We start from the raw sequence: 15,743 nt of genomic DNA on the forward strand, positions 1-15,743 counted from the left end.
AAAATAAAATAGGCAGCGCTGGTCCCCAGGTAAATAACACCACTCTGGCTGCCTTCATGTGGGGATGGTGCTGCTTGAAGTGTAAGGCTCCCCCCTCTCTGCAACCTGAGCCACCTGGGTTTGCGTGTGAGGGGAAAATGAGAAAAGGAATCTGTCTGTTCCTTATACCTGAGCATTTACTTTGCATTTAGAAGTGGTTTTATTATTGCAGTTTTTAACCTGACCCACATGTCCGGGCTCAGCAGTGGCTCGCTTTTGTTAAAGCATGCATTAGAATGCCTTAATCGGTGTGTTTCACTAAAAACCTTTTCTCCATCTATAGACTAGCCCTCAGCTGGCCATGGTGCATTCATTTCCCAGTGCAAGCCAGTGCTAGATAAATGCTTCCTCCCTTACCCTCAGCTTTTCTTTCTCCTCCACTACTTTACCAGTGGCATTTCTCTCCACTGTGTTCCTCCTTCCTTTCATTCCCTCCTCCTGCTTTCCATCAGTGCCTCCTTTGTCCTCTTCCTTCTTACATCTCATCTCTGCCTCCCTCCATCCTCACCCTCCAGCTGGTCCAAATGACTTTGGTTTACCACCCACCCCCTGGGCTGTCATTTCCTCCCCATACACTACTGCCTTTGCACTGCACGCCTCTTCTCCTGTCTTCCCAGGATAAACAGCGCCAACGGTCTGGAGATAAAGAGCACGGGGAGCCAGTCTCTGCTGATGGTGGCCAACGTCACTGAGGAGCACTACGGGAACTACACCTGCGTGGCTGCCAACAAGCTGGGAGTCACAAACGCCAGCCTATACCTTTACAGTAAGTATGGGAGAGGGTGAAAGGGGGTCCAGGTTGCTCTCACAAAGACAAGGCTTGGTAGTAAGCACACAGGGACACAAAACGCAGGAATGATCTGCTTGCCAACGCCCCGGGACCTCCAGCTGGGAACTGACTACTTCAGACATATACGTGTTCATACTGACAGTGAAACAAGAACACAGCCAAATTAAAATGTTTACGGTCAAGCCCTTTGATCGACTTTCTTTGCTGAAGTCAGGTTTTGTTAAAGTAATAAAAACATGTTTGTTTTAAGGCTGGAACCAAAGACCCTGTTAGAATGACAGGCCTTTTAATAAGGAGAGGAAAGGCCGGGGCTCGGAGGGTCTGTGACAGCTGAGAAATGACAAGTAATTCAGAGAGATGGAGAGACTAGCCACTGAGCCTGAGGAGAACAAGAGAGTCAAAAAAAAAAAAAAAAAAAAAAAGGAGAGAGAAATGAGTTTGAAAATAGGAGGAAAATGGAAAGGAAAGAAGTGGGATAAGACAGAGTGATTTAAGGGGGCATACTGTAGGGAACATGGGGAAAAAGGTAATCAGCAGATTAAATATGGAACAAAATTCCTGGGATCTCATTCTGCTACCTTTCAATTACTGAGTTTACAGCAGTAAACATAAAAGGGTGGAAGCTGGGACTACACCAAGCTCCAGAACAGAATTACCTGCTGAGTCTGAATTTTGCAGCTGGTTCAAAACTTGCCCTAAATAAAGACCCTGCTCCTTTTCTCCCACCCATGTACACGTACAAACCGAGGTTTATTCAAAATCCAGTTCTGGATCCTAGGCACAGCACTTGGACTCAGCTTACAATGCACGTTATTATTGCCACCAGAAATAGACTGCAGCAGAGTGACCCACTCACATGAATGCACCCAAAGACCACGAAGTGACATAGGGTTATATTCCTCTGATGTTTCCACACTGAATTAAAACACTCAGGCCATGACCTGCATGACCTTTTAAACAGAAAAAAAAAAGAAAAAAAAAAAGAAAAAAAAAGATAAACTATGCAAAGCTGTCTAAATATGAGAGGCAGTCTAGTCTAGTTTCTGCTGTGTGTGGTCAGATCACTGGAAGCACCAGGGAAAATAAAAAGGTTTTGGTTTGTTTTTTAACAGATGTAGTGGAAAAGGATAAAACCATTGGTGTTCTGTGTTTACCACCTCTGGATTTATTACAAGAGCAGTTTGAATTATTGCAAGATTTAGGAGTGTTCTACAGATTTATTTTTTTTAACTAAAGAATCAGTATTATCATAAAATAACATATCTTTGATTTCCTGCAGCATTTGGTCACAGAAACAAAGCAAATTCCTACTTTGAAATTCTTTTCACCCTGGTCTTGTGACTGTCATGAGATTCAAATAAAATCCTCAGGCAGCAATTTGGAACACAGTTTTCAAATACTCCAGATTTGTTCTTGCTGATATTAATATAATGCTAAGTTTAGAATCAATTATTTGTGGCTGAATTCTAAATTTGGCCCTCTCTGTTGGTTCCTGTTATACAGATGAGCTGAAAAGCACCACTGAAACAAAATATAAGATGAAATTCAATAATGTATGGATGCACACGTGATTTTGGATGGGGGGTTGGTTTTGCTAGAAAAGCATTTTGCATTGAGCTTCACCTCAAAGGATCTCAAAGGATTTGCTAGCAATGAATATTTTAACATCGCAAGTTATTCAGAAATGGGTGAGTGTTATTAGCACCATTTTGCAAGAAGAACCTAAGAAATAAGAGTGAAGGAGCAGTTTACCCATGGTCATAAAATCAGTGGCAGAACCTGTAAGAGATCCAGGGAGATCTTGCAAAGTTGCAGATATCTATACCAAGGGGAAACATGGCAAATATTAAAGATGACTTGCAACAAGGGAATAAAGAGAGGATTCTATTTTAGCCTCCTTTTGATGTGTATGGAGGTAACTTTCCTTCTGTCGAGTTGTTGAATGTTGTTTATCATTTTTACCTTAGAAATTCAAGTCCTATTTATGCTGCAAAGCACTTGAGAGCTTGTGAAGTAGCAACTTCACAAGAGCCAGAAGAATGGAGGTGCAGGAGCTGAGAAAGATTTGATGATTTTCATCAGACTGTTTCTAACTTTTATTTTTGTTGCTTAGTTAATCCCATTTCTTCAGTGCTCAGTGTTATGGAGACTGAAAGCCATTGTGAAAATTGCTTAATATTGTTTCTCTGTTCTTGTAGTTAGTGTGGAAAAGAGAGAGAGATAAAAATAATAAATTCAGGCAGGCTACAGTTGGTATTCCTAAGGTTAAAAAACCAGGGAGGCGATGAGTGAAGGGAATCAAGCCTCATAAAGATAAAGAAGTGGCCCAAAAAACCTACAAGCCTGGCTGAAAAAAATACTGAACTGATCACACAATAGCTGAAATGCACATTCCCAGACAACACACTCATGCAGAAACAAAAAGAAAAAAAGCAGTGCCAAGTTTGGCAAGGTACAGCAGGCACAGAAACGTTTTGAGTGCTTTTCTTCCCCAGAACCAGAGGTTTTATTTCTTTTTTTTTTTTTTTTTTAATAGAGAACAAACTCACTGTAGGGCAACATCCCACTAGGGAGGCAGACACAATGATGATTCCTCAGTGGCCCATTGCAGAGAGGAAAAAAAAAAAATGGCAGCCAGTAGTGAAGAAACAACTAGTTAGTAATGAGGTACTGGAAGCTTTGCCTGAGGTGGAAGGCAGGAGGGGAGCTAGCGAAATGATGTGAAAGAACAGTTTAGCAACAGAGAAAAATGGGTGACTTCCATTCCAGGAAATCTCAGCCTGTGTTGAGAAAGTCTTGGAGAGACCAAGTGCCTTAGATGTCGATTCCATAGCTAGAAGATGTATGAAAATACAAAAGCACCTCCCTTGAGCTATATGACTAGATAGCTAGCGAGCTTCTCTAAAGGATGCGGCAGCAGGATTGCCTGCTGTAGGTGGAGAGATTTATTCTCCTCGCTCCTGGAGGCTGAGTTTATAGCAACATCCAAATGGCCATGCTGGGTCCGACCAAAGGTCTGTCTTACCCAGGAACTTGTCTCCAACAGCAATCTGGAATACGTTTGCAGAGAGCGTACCCAGAGAGGTACTGTTTGATGATAGAGCTCCTCTCATAGCTTGCTGCCGTCCCTTCAGCCCCGCTCTTATTGCTCACCCTGCTCTCTGCTGCATGATTTTGGTGTTTCCTATGCTCTGGGACTCCGTGGACCACACACTGAGCCAGCACAACACGCTACACCCACAAAAACATATCTGAGGTTTACCACCCACCCCTCAAAACGCTGCCAAATGTTTTCTCTTGTTATGCAGAGCTGAATTAGTTCAACAAGCACCAAAGCCCATGCAAGGCGGGGGGGAACATATCACACGTCCATGGACAGGAGGAGCTGGGAGGCACAACAGAGCTTTGCAGCACTGCTGAGCCAGTAGGTTAGTTCAGCTCTGCAGAGCCTAGGAACAAGGTCTGTAACCCCCAAGCACAAAACACCGTGCGAGCTGTGAAAGGGGCAGAAAGGGGCATGCGGATCTCCATGAAAATTATCTGACAGGGAGGTCAAGTCAGGGCTGCCATCACAGCATGACAGAGGTGAAAAGCAGTGCTACAGCTAAAGGGAGAGGGTTTTTTTTCCGTGTGAATTAGGAGGGAGGGAACTTGTTTCTTTGTCATTCCACTAAGCCAACAGAGTGCTATGAAAAAAAAAAAAAGCCACAATTTATATCCTAACCCATGCAGTATAAAAATATATGTGTATATATATATCTATTAAGTGTATATATGCCAGAATCGCATCTGTTATACAAGTATATGCATACATAGGCTTACATGTGTGGGTATAATAAGCAAGCAAACATATCCACAGGCACACAGAAGCAGGCACAGCACCTGGTGCAATCTAGCAAGGCAGAGAAAAGCAATGACAGCCCTTCCAAATCAGTTGCCTTCTGCCTCCCGCAGAGCCAGCCCATCCCTGAGGATAAAACAGGAGACAACAGGGCAGTGCTGCACCTCCTTATGCAGTCCTGCTGGCTAAATTGTCTCAATTATGGGAGACTGCCACCTCAGCAGGAGCCCTGCCGCATCCTCTCCAGCTTGCATCCTCGGCGCCCTCCAGTGAGTTAGGGAAAGCAGAGGTGAGGCAGCACCTGGTAAGGCCAGTGCCAATTAGACGCAAGCAGCAGGCAGGATCCCACCACGGTCTCCTCGAGATGCTTCAGGTATAGCTACCATTTTAGTCCAGCAGTTTTAATCCCAGCCACTTGCCTCTAAATTTTAATTTCTTGCTGGTGCCCCGGCACAAGTGCTGGCTGTGTGCGCCCTGCTCCACCCCTTCTCGTGATGCTCTGCCCGTGGTGCTTCCTTGTGCCTGAGCATCTGCTGATGGTGGTGGCTGCTAGGGTTTGGAGTGCAACTGCGAGTGAAATCTGAGGCTCTTATAGCAAACCCCGTGATTTCCCAGGGGCTGTCAATAACAGGGAGACTCGGGAGAGGGAAGATAGTGGTTAGGGTGACAGCCAGATGGGGCAAGCCTGAGACGCTGCTAATGAGGCAGGGTGGAGCAATAAAGGCAGCACGCAGCAGGCGAGGGGAACAGAGGTAGAGTCCTTGAATAGAAAGCAGCGTGATAATGAGGCCGTAGTGCTTTGCTTTAACTGCTTATGCTGTGCAGTCTGCAGCCTGCTGTGCGGGAAGAAGGTAAAGGGGAGTTGAGTTATTTAACCAAACTAAATAACAAGGAAGTCATGTCAGCACAACAGCCTGCTTTCACAGAACAATAGTCCCCTGGTGCTGCATAAACACAGAGATCCAGACTAACCGTGTATTTTCTACACAAGAGGCAATCTCCCCTGTGCCTGCTGTGGATTCAAACAGCCCCGCTACCACTGTGAGGGCAGGAGATCTGCCAGTGTCACAGAGATTGGATCGACCTGCTGTGTCCCCATGGGCTCCAGGTAGTCAGAAGCTAGCTCCTTGCACCAGGAGTGCTTTTTAAAGAGCGTTGCCCTCCGAATAGCTGGGACCAGAGTGTGATCAGAGAATAATAGCGGGCTGTCGGTGTATCCTGCCAAACCGTATGCCCGTCAGCAGTGATCTTAGCACCATCCTCACAGGTAAGCCCGGAGACAACTCATTGCCCCAGGCCTATCAGCTTTTGCATAGTGACATATCTCTACAGCTGAACGTCTGCCCAGCAGACAGCCCCTGAGTAGGAACACAGCTCAGGCAGCACGAGGCGTTCAGCGAGCTCTGCGGTTAATGGAGAGAGACCCGGTCATTACTCAGGTCTGGTGGGCTTGTGTTCATGGTTCTGCCTGGCTCTGCCAACAGTTCAGTGTGTGACCTTGGGCAAATTGCTTCCTGGTGCTGTGCCTCACCTGCACTATCTGCAAAGTGGGATTGCCACTGCTGTTAGCCTCAGACTGAGGTCTCCGAGCCCCAGTTTCCTTCAGTTTCTGTGCAGTTCTTTTGAGATCCTGGCATGGAAGAAGCAATATGTGAAGCCAGCAGCGATGTATACCAGAGGCCTGCTGTGGCGTAGAAAAAGGATGCGTTGTAAAAACCCTATAACCAAAACAGCAGGCTCTGTGTGCTACCGGAGGCTGATGAATCTGCAAAAGCTCTGTTCCTGTAGGAAGGCAAAGGTGCAAAAGAAACAGAGTGCCCTTGAGGATTCACCAGGGTGACAACTCCCATGCTCTGATCCTCAGGGGACCTCTCTCGGGCAAGAAATCCATTGTGGAGAAGGTTCTTTGGGGGCAGTAACTACCTGTGGAGGACCTCCACAACTCACCTTTCTGGCAGAGGCTACCTTCCAGCCAGAGGTGCAGCTAAGAGGAGCTGTAGTGTGATGAGATGAGCGGTCTTGAAAGCCAGGGGGGAGATGTGGCCCATCAACTCCAATTAGCTTCTCTGCAGGTGCTTAATCCCTCTTGTTGTGTGGATATTATTTGTTTAGTTTTTCAAATGACTTCTGTCTGACTCCAAGTCCCAGGGAATGTTGATGTATAATAGGTGTGTTGCTAGCAAAATGCTCTGTATGAAACTTACTCTAGCTCATCTAATTTGGGGATGGACAACTCCATCAGGTTTGTATCTGCTGCTTTTGCTTGCTGTGAAAAGTGGCTTTTCTCCTGCATGTTGCTTATTGTTTTTTTTCCCCCCTTAGAACGAGTTTTACCCACACTCCCCAACCCTTTTCCAGGTCAGTATATGCTTTATGTCAAAGTAGCTCTAGCCGGGTCATTCTCCATCATCCTGATAAATGCCAAGAGCAAGGGATGGGCAAAACAGTGCAGGACAACAAGGGCCTTCCCATCTCTTCTACGTGCCATTTGTTCTCTTCTGCTCACCTTCCTCATCCTTCCCTTCCCCCCTCCCATTTCAGGAAACCAATCAGCTAAAAAGCAACAACCTTTAACCCAGGTTTGATTGATGACATCGTGTCCTCATCCAGGTCTGGACAGTCTTCAGTGGGGCTCAGTTTGTCTATGGACCTACTCCTTACGTATATTCCAGTCCTATGCTTTCTTCCCCCACATACCCTGGTTTGGATCAAAAGCATAAACGGATCTAAAATGTTGCAGGGATGGTGGAGGGGACAAGTGAGAAGCTAAAAATTAAAGTGCTGCCTGGAGATTTTTTTACTTTAGCTGTGCAAGCTATTCACAGTGAAACACATTGTTTTCTCATTCCTCTGGCACGTACCCCCAAATCTGTCTGTCCTGTAGTGCTGCATTTCATAGAATCATAAAATCATTAGAGTTGGAAAAGCCCAACCATTCCCCTGCCACCAATGTCACCCACTAAACCATGTCCCCAAGCACCAGGTCCAACCTTTCCTTGAACACCCCCAGGGATGGTGACACCACCACCTCCCTGGGCAACCCGTTCCAATGCCTGACTGCTCTTTCTGAGAAGAAATGTCTCCTCATTTCCAACCTGAGGCAGACTGCATGAAAAAAAAGGCTCAGGGTAAACACATAAACCACAGTGAGGTGTTACGGACTGGTTTATTGCAAAGGGAAGGGGTATGAAGGGAAAACAGAGCCTGAGTATTTTTCCTGTTCTTGCCACATGCTGCTAAAGCACGCCTTAGGTCCAGGCAGTGTGGCCCAGATGTGCACATGAGGTTTGGTGTTTGGATGCAATCTTGATATTGTGGAAAAGCACAGAGACTCAGCACTTCCTGAAACTGGGCTGTTTCCAGGGGTTTGAAGCTAAATCAGCAATAAGGCAGCCAGTCCCCTCACTTAAAACACTTTGGCGTAGGGCTCCTCAGTATATTTGCTTCGCTGCCGTATGATGGAGATATACTCAACGCATGGGATGCTCTGAGGCCTCAATAGTTAACGTCTGTGTAGAGCTTGGAGGTAGAGTGTTATTATGAACCCATGTTGTTTTGCACAAGGGCACCTGCCCAAGTAAAGCACCTGCAGGTACTCCCATGAAAAGAACAATAAATGCTGGGTGTTACATCAGCTCCGTTTAACTACTCTGCGTTTTCAAATCAAGCTCTGCTCTTGGCAACTTATTCAGGCTCAGGATGTAGTCACAATTGCCTATTTAAAAGGCAAATCCGCAAACACAATTAAAGAAAAGTACCTAAAAAAGGAGGGAAAAAAAAAAAAAAAAGAAATCAAGCTACCATTAAAATTAAATCCCAGAGAGTGATTTGTAAATAACATTCAAGGAGCTGAAGAAAGGAGTAAAGTAGGCCGTTGGGAACCTAGTGTGGCAAAATAAATCCAATTAAACACCATTATCGTATGTATTGCAAATGAAACGTGTGCTTGGATATGAAATTAAAGTTGCTGAGGCTGTTTGGGATGTAAGGTTTGGAGGAGTTTTCCAATTTTGCTTGTTCTTTTTTTAAGCAGAACTTTCAATGACAAATATTTTTGTCTGATGGAAAACCCAGGGCTCTTTCTTTTTATGATTATTTTTATTATATATCCTTAAATTCCACAAGCAGGCACTGTTAATTCTTTCCAGAGCCAGCCCTGTTTACAGCTGGCTTTGAATTAGTAGTCCATTAAGGTAAATGATAAAGCAAAAACTGCAAGTGAGCAAGGCCCAGATTTCCATACCAAATGCCCCTCCTAATCAGGCTGCCAAGGCCATCCTGCAAAGCTTTTGTCGATCCTTTAAAACACTTTTCCTCCTTGCCTTTGAAGTTCTTATTTTTTTCCTTTTGCTGCTCCCTGTTCTCCTGAGATCATCTTGAAGGACATCCTGGTGTGACATCACTTCTGTGAGGAGGCTTCAGGAGTTTGCGATGCCAAACGCTGGGATATCTCCTGTGACCCAGGACACTCTAAGAGGATTTCGCAGAAGGGGAAAGTAGAATTTAAATACTCCGGACCTCATTTGGTTTCTGAAAGCCCCTACCAGCTTCTTTAATGTGGGCCTTCAGCACAGATACAGGTTTATCTCAACATTTGCTTTTACTTTGCTGTTCACTTTCAAAGGAACCTTAGGCATAAAAGCTTCTTGTTTGACCTTTTTCTCCCTGGGGGTTTATATTCTGAGATGCAGTCCTCAGCTCTCAAACAAGCTCTTCCTCAGTGACCACAATCGCAGCCTCTTCTCCCTCAATTTCCATTTCTCTTAAGCCTTGGTAACACTTCCCTGCCCTGTAGGGCTTTGAGCATTAATTTTAAAAGGAAGGTGTTTTGAGATGAAGAACACTGTGCTCATGCTAAGCATTGCTATCATCAGCTAGCTGCTGTGAAAACATCTTGTTTTCAGGCAGGCTAGGGACTCGGAAGAAGCCCATTCAGCTGAACACATGGGACTTGAATTTGATGAGGCTGTATCCTAGGAGGCTGGTGGAGCCCAGCTGATTCAGCTCTCTGCTGATTTGTCCCCGGTAAATGTTCCAGCTCTCCTGATTTTCCAGCAGGGCACTTGCCCTGAAAAGTCTTCCAGGATGGTAACACCTCATCACGTTTTCCTGTCCACATGATAACATCACACTGTAATGGGACGTCGGAACACCTAGCTGGCCTTAATCCATCATCAAGTGATTTTCTAAGGGGTTTTCTTCTGGAAAGAGAATTTGCTCAGTTCCCACCACACCTGCCAACATCATGGCAAGTGGGATCTCTGTTGTACCTCGAAAGCATCTGTCACTAGTATGCCACTGGTTCCATCTCTGTCCTCCTCCTTTGTCCCTTGCCCTCAGCCCTTTGCACATAGACTCACTCCTCTCTGCTTAGCCCTTAGTGTCCACATCAGAATGGCTTACACAGGCTTCAAAACCTATAAGTCTTCCTCTCGTGAGTTTTGCGGTGAGGTCCTACCACAGATTAACCAGGCACTTCCTCAGCATGGTTAGCTCGAACCCCAGGAGCTCCACAGGCGATGCCTTATTGCCCGGAGGGTGACACAGTCCAGTCATGGTCATCAACAGAACAGATTTACAGTGATAGTGTGTAAATAACTGGCGGAGGGGAAGGGAAAGGGAGAATGAGCAGTCCTGTGTTTCTGCCAAAACGCGCACTGATGGGAGAATGACCCTGTCCGACTGTAGCTCGTAGCTAGTCTCCATTTAGCTGTAGCCCGTGTAGCTTGTGCTGTCACTAATGCCTTCATCGGGTGGGTGGGAGCTGGGGGAAGGGAGAAAAGAGATGTTCATTTGTGTCTGATGACCAGAGCGGGAAACAGAGAGCACCTTTCTTCGGAATAACCTCTCAGTTCTCCTCCCTCCCCGTGGAGGTCCTAGCTACGGAGGAATTCATAGTTCTCCATCTATCACCCCCACCCATGGCCGCACCCCCGTCACCTCCTCCATTGCCCCAAGCTAAGCAGGCAGCTCTCCTGTGAGCTGGGTCTCCTTGTTTTGGCAAAATCCGAATATGTTGAAGCTAAGGTGAGAAGTATGGGGGGGGGGATACATCAGAAAGTGCAGAGGGTAAAGGGTTAACACATGATTTGCAGGGGGTTGCTGCTTAGGCAGTGATATGGGAACAGTCCACAGAAACCAGTCCTCCCAGTATGATGTGACTGGTTAAAGAACTCATCCATCTCTCAAGTCTTCTTCACTGAGGCCAGAACTTGCTTCCTCAGATGGTTTCCAAGAAATAGTCAGTGAAAATCTGTCTTCAGAGCCTTTGAACCATATTTGTTGGTAGGGCTGGGGAAAACATAGCATAAACAGGCCAAAACAGCCAATCTTGTCCTATCATGATCCTAACAAACCTGCAGACAAAAATACTGGTTGTAGGGACCAAGCTTAGGAGGGCATCAGCACCTGATAACACCCGTGACCCTGGAGATCGAGCACAACTCAAGGTTCACCTTGCTCCCTGCCGGTGGTATCCAGCCAGATTTTCCCAAAAGCTCATTCTCCGTTGCAGAAGGGGATGGCTCTGCAGGGTGGATCAGGCAGGCCAAGTTTCTTTCAGCGCTCAAGGTCAGTGTTCTTCCCTGCCAGGTCAGTAGGCTGCAAGTGCAGTGGGTGCCAAGCCTGCTGGGGCTTCAGGCCAAGGGAACAGAAAGAACAAGACAGGGCAAAGGCAGAAGGCCAGCATCATATTGATTTTTTTTTCTTGATATTTCAGAGGTACCAGGCAAGCAGTGTCATTACATCTTATTTTGACCATGTGGTTAAAAGGGACTAAAAGTCAGAGGTGATGATAGTGTGCTCCAAAATGGCTCATAAGTATGGAGTGGGAAACAATATCTGAGGGGAAAGAGAAATGCCAAGAATTATTCCTGCTACTACAGCTACTAGCATTACGTGGTGAGCTTTCTGGATAGCAACAGACAGGTTCTGTTTGCTGAGATTGATTAAGAAATTAGAAAACATTCTAATTCTTTCCCAAAAAGTGTAAAGAAAAGAAACCAGCTTTTTTTTTTTTAAGAAAAAAAAAAAAGACACAAGGGAGAGAGAGAGAAATGGCTTTATTGCTTGATCTGTTTCTGTACTTTTTGTTCATTAATTTTAATTTAGATTGATTTATTCCAGAATGAGCCCTGGATTGCATATATTTGCATAACCCTTTCCGGTAGTAATGCTGTGGAGAATCCAGCGAGGGAGGAAGAGCAGAAGCAGAGGGTAGGAACTGAGACTGCAAGTCCCAGGAAGATATTCCTCAGGGCTGGGTCCTGGCACTGGGGTAGCGAAGGCGTTTCAAGGTTTGGTTAGTCACAAGTGCAGCTTTGCACGCCAAACAGCCCTGCCAAACGGAGGTCAGGGCTCAGCAGTCAGCTGGGAGGCTGGAGGGTGGGTGAAACCACTGCAATAGAAAACACAGAGCCCATGGAAAAGCACCTGCCTTGGAAAATCAGTTGTGCAGCAGGGACACAGGTTGATAGCATCGGAGCTGGAGCACGGAGATTGCCCTACAGAGCAGGGCTGGGCAGACCATGACCCTCCTGGGCCAGATGTCCCCTGCCTGGAGGACACTCACACCTTATACCATGTTAAGTGGGTTTTGGAGCTGTCTGCTGAACCTTCCTCCTTAGAGATTAGGAGACCAACCCAAACCCGCTGCACAGGAATTGTACCTAAATACTCGCTCTCTCCCTCCCCTGCCCTCCCGTGGTGAGCTGCCGGCTGGGCTGACGGGGACCCAAGTGTGGAGGGCAGCAAGGAGGATGAAGAACAGCCATTGTTGTCCTGATTTAATCCTCAAGCACGTTCAAAATTCCCTCGCACCCCCTAAGAGAAAACGGCCAAAGAGCAATTCCCACCTTCCTCCTCCTCTCCCCCTGCTCCCGTTTCCACCGCGCACCACTTAAGAATTTGCCTAACAAATTGACCTCCCCTCTGGTTATTGTCCCAAGTGAACAGTCTCTCCATTCACTAACCCATGACGGTAAGTCGGTTTGGGAAGCAGCGGGTTTATCTTCCCGGCTCAGGCACTGCGCCGGGCCCGCTGGTGAACCAGTTGCCATTCAGTGTCTGCTCTGCTGTTGATAAAGCACATTACACATGGCTGGGCTTGCATGATTAATACCGCTGTCTGAGCGCTCTCTCTAAAAACAAAAACAACCGGGAGAAGGGAGGTGGGAGGGGGGGATTTGGGAGGGAGGGGGTGCACAAGGGGGGGGAAAAATAAATAAAAAAAATTCCAAAGAAATCAGGCTTGCAGAAAAAGCAGAGCTCTCCTGGCAGTGGGTGAGCAGGTCTGCGGGCAGAGCATCCCTGCAAAAGGGAGAAGCCTAGCGGCAAGGCAAGCGAAGGAGAAATGCGCTGGCCCTTCCCCAACATCACCTGCATGTCCCTTTGCGATTTGGGAAACGGGTGCATGGGCAGGAACAAGGGCACGAGGGCCATGGAGGAGGATGTGCTGTGGCCAGCACGGCTGCAGTGAGGTCCAGCCAGGCTGCCTCTACGGTAGGTGTTACAGACACGTGTGCTTGCTGGTGGACCAGTACGCTCCTGAGCCAGACCACCTTATGCACGACGCACCCCCTCAAATCTTTCCCCTGCCAAATACCCAGCAAAGCTCGTGGAAAACTGTAGCAAGGATAAAGTAAGCAAACAGACCCGCACAAAGCTGATGAAAATATTAATTTTTCAAGAGGTTCCGGAGCTTCCCATTAGCAAGCCTGCTTCCTAGGGCTGTGTATGCTCTGGGTGAGGGGAGCTGTGCTCTTTGTTCCTTAATGAGAAGCCAAACTGTTGCCACAGCCGGTCTGCTGTGTCTTACACATGTGCTTGAGATGTGAGCAGAGGAGTGTGTTTTTTTTTTTCCTATCTTAGAAAAATTAAAAGCAGAAAAAGCTTAGATCTTCCCTGTGATGACCCCCAAAAAACTCTGTGTTGGGTATTTTTTTGGATGCTTTGCTTGTAGGATGAAAGTCTTCAATGAATGGTTTGAAGACAAGGGAGTTGTAAATAACTGATTTTGTATCAGTAGTTTGCAAGGTGTTAATATAGATATATAAATATATATTCCAACTACTAGACGAATGCAAAGGGTGGGAGACATTTCTTAGCCATGAGGGAACCGTGGAACTCTCTGATACCTCTAGGATAGATCTAGTGATGAAAAACCTTCGTAACCTTGAAACATAGGTGGTCTTCTGGCCACCACCAGCCTCACTGATCATGGTAACAGCTCAATTCCAGACCGGCAGTACTACATACCAGGTCCAGGATAAATGGTTTAAGCAGCCATCTCTTGAACAGCACAACCTTCTCAGCGTGACACTGAGAAATGCGATTTCAGGGATAGTCTTCAGACCTCAGAGAAGGATGGGTGAGCTGCATTGCAGAATGAATCTTCACTGTGACGCGAGGTATGATAGATGAGTACTTAGCGCACCATGAATGAGCTCCAAAACATGGGGAAGAACTGTTCAGTGCTAAAAAAACCCTATGAGCAAATTCTGAAATGCATTAAACAGTGTGCTAAGATTGATAGACACCAGAGACGTTGCCTTAATCTTGTTGGAGAGTTGCTGCAGGGCATCCTCCGTAGTTTACACAGCGGTACTTCTGCCTCTAGAAAAGCCAATCTATTGCCAGTGCCGTTACAGTCAGATTTTAATTACAGGAGCAGAACCCCACAGATGCTAACTGGTAGTGAGAATGGGCCACAAGCAAGTAACAAACAAAAGAGTTTCAGCATTGGGAAGAAGGAGTGCAAAAGCATGTCTTCTTCTCAAAGCAGGGGGGAAGGATAGGAAAGGAGTAAGGAAAAAGCCCCAAATGAACCCTAGTAAGTAGAAGCTGCTAATCCCTAAAGCCTCAGAGTAGAGTGCAAAGCCTTGGAAGAAAGAAATTAATAACTTTCAAAGTATGACCTTGAAAATGGAATTAACAGTATTCGTCCCTTTTAAGCCGTCATGATAATAAAGATTTCATCTGCTGAAGCTCTAGCAAGAGAGTCAACAGACTGGAAAAATGACTTCTTCCAAGGGAGCTGGCAAGTGTAAAACCTAAGACCCCTCCAGGAGCCAGGGAGTGAGGTGCCATGGAGAGACCTGTGTGGTGCATATCCACTTTCCCTTTGACCTCAGAGGTCAAACATCCCTTAGAGGATATTTTCATTCCTCCCTCGTTTTTGGTCCTCTTTGCTCAAGAAGCAAGACTTTGCTGTAAGCAAAGTTAACTTGCCAACAGCATGGAGCCCAGAGCCACAAGGATGGAGAGAAGCTTGAAAAATAGCAGGCTATCTCCACTTGCTTTGCCATCACTCCCTTCCTTCCCATCACAGAGAAGTCTTTCTAGCCTGTCCCCTGCCTCCTCCTTGCCTAACCTTCAGCTAGAAGCTCATGGGGTCCGATTGTCCTCTTACACTGGGGTTTATCTCAGGTTCTTTGAGAGGATCCCAAGGGCAGAGTCACCAAAGCAAGTGAAGAGCCTGTAGCTTTTTGATACCTTTTGAAACTTCTCTCTGGGCTCTCCTCCATGAGCACTAGCAGACTTATCAAGCCCTGGAGTCTAGATAGTATAAATAAGAGGAAAACTGGGCATCTGCTGTCTTTTCCTATCTCCACTTTGTTTTACTCAGGTGATAGAACCCGGGAGCTGGTGGGAAACTCCACAGTGGTGAGTGCAGGTGTGAGACGTGTAGATGGGTGGGTGATTTTTTCCCCTCTCCATATGGACCAGGAATATATCTACTCCCTGCTTGCATCTCAAAAAAAAAAAAAAAAAAAAAAAAAAAAAAAAAAAAACTTTTAAAGGTTGGGAAGCCTGCTGAAAGTTGTATATCCCCAGTTTTGCTCCTGATGCTGGCCTTGTCCCATCCAAAACGGGCAGTGGCAGCATCCACGGGAGCCCCTGGTAGTGCAGCATCCCTGCCCTGCCGGGTGCCTTGCAGGGGAGGCTTCTGCGGGATTCAAGTGAGCCCTGAGATGGTGGGTGGTTTCATTATTTTTTTCCCGTTTTATTTATTTATTTCCTCTTTATTTATTTTTTTTTTTTCCTCTGCCTTCGGCTGCCACCTGGTGGGGAGGA

The 15,743-nt window shown here is 46.3% G+C and overlaps 1 protein-coding gene across 7 annotated transcripts in view; it reads left to right on the forward strand.

Annotated features, from left to right (window-relative positions):
- The window catches only part of LSAMP (limbic system associated membrane protein), an 876,454-nt gene that overhangs the window by 851,043 nt on the left and 9,668 nt on the right, over nt 1–15,743 (forward strand). For 5 of the 7 annotated variants that reach the window (XM_027463055.3, XM_027463047.3, XM_027463033.3 and 2 more), the window contains 2 exons: nt 657–805; nt 6,993–7,028. In XM_027463055.3, the coding sequence (XP_027318856.1) occupies nt 657–805; nt 6,993–7,028 (185 nt within the window). The remainder of the gene's footprint in view (nt 1–656; nt 806–6,992; nt 7,029–15,743) is intronic. The other 2 variants (XM_038181652.2, XM_072044076.1) reach the window with 1 other exon arrangement.

This window comes from Anas platyrhynchos, chromosome 1 (genome assembly GCF_047663525.1).
Source record: "Anas platyrhynchos isolate ZD024472 breed Pekin duck chromosome 1, IASCAAS_PekinDuck_T2T, whole genome shotgun sequence".
Lineage (NCBI taxonomy): Eukaryota > Metazoa > Chordata > Aves > Anseriformes > Anatidae > Anas > Anas platyrhynchos.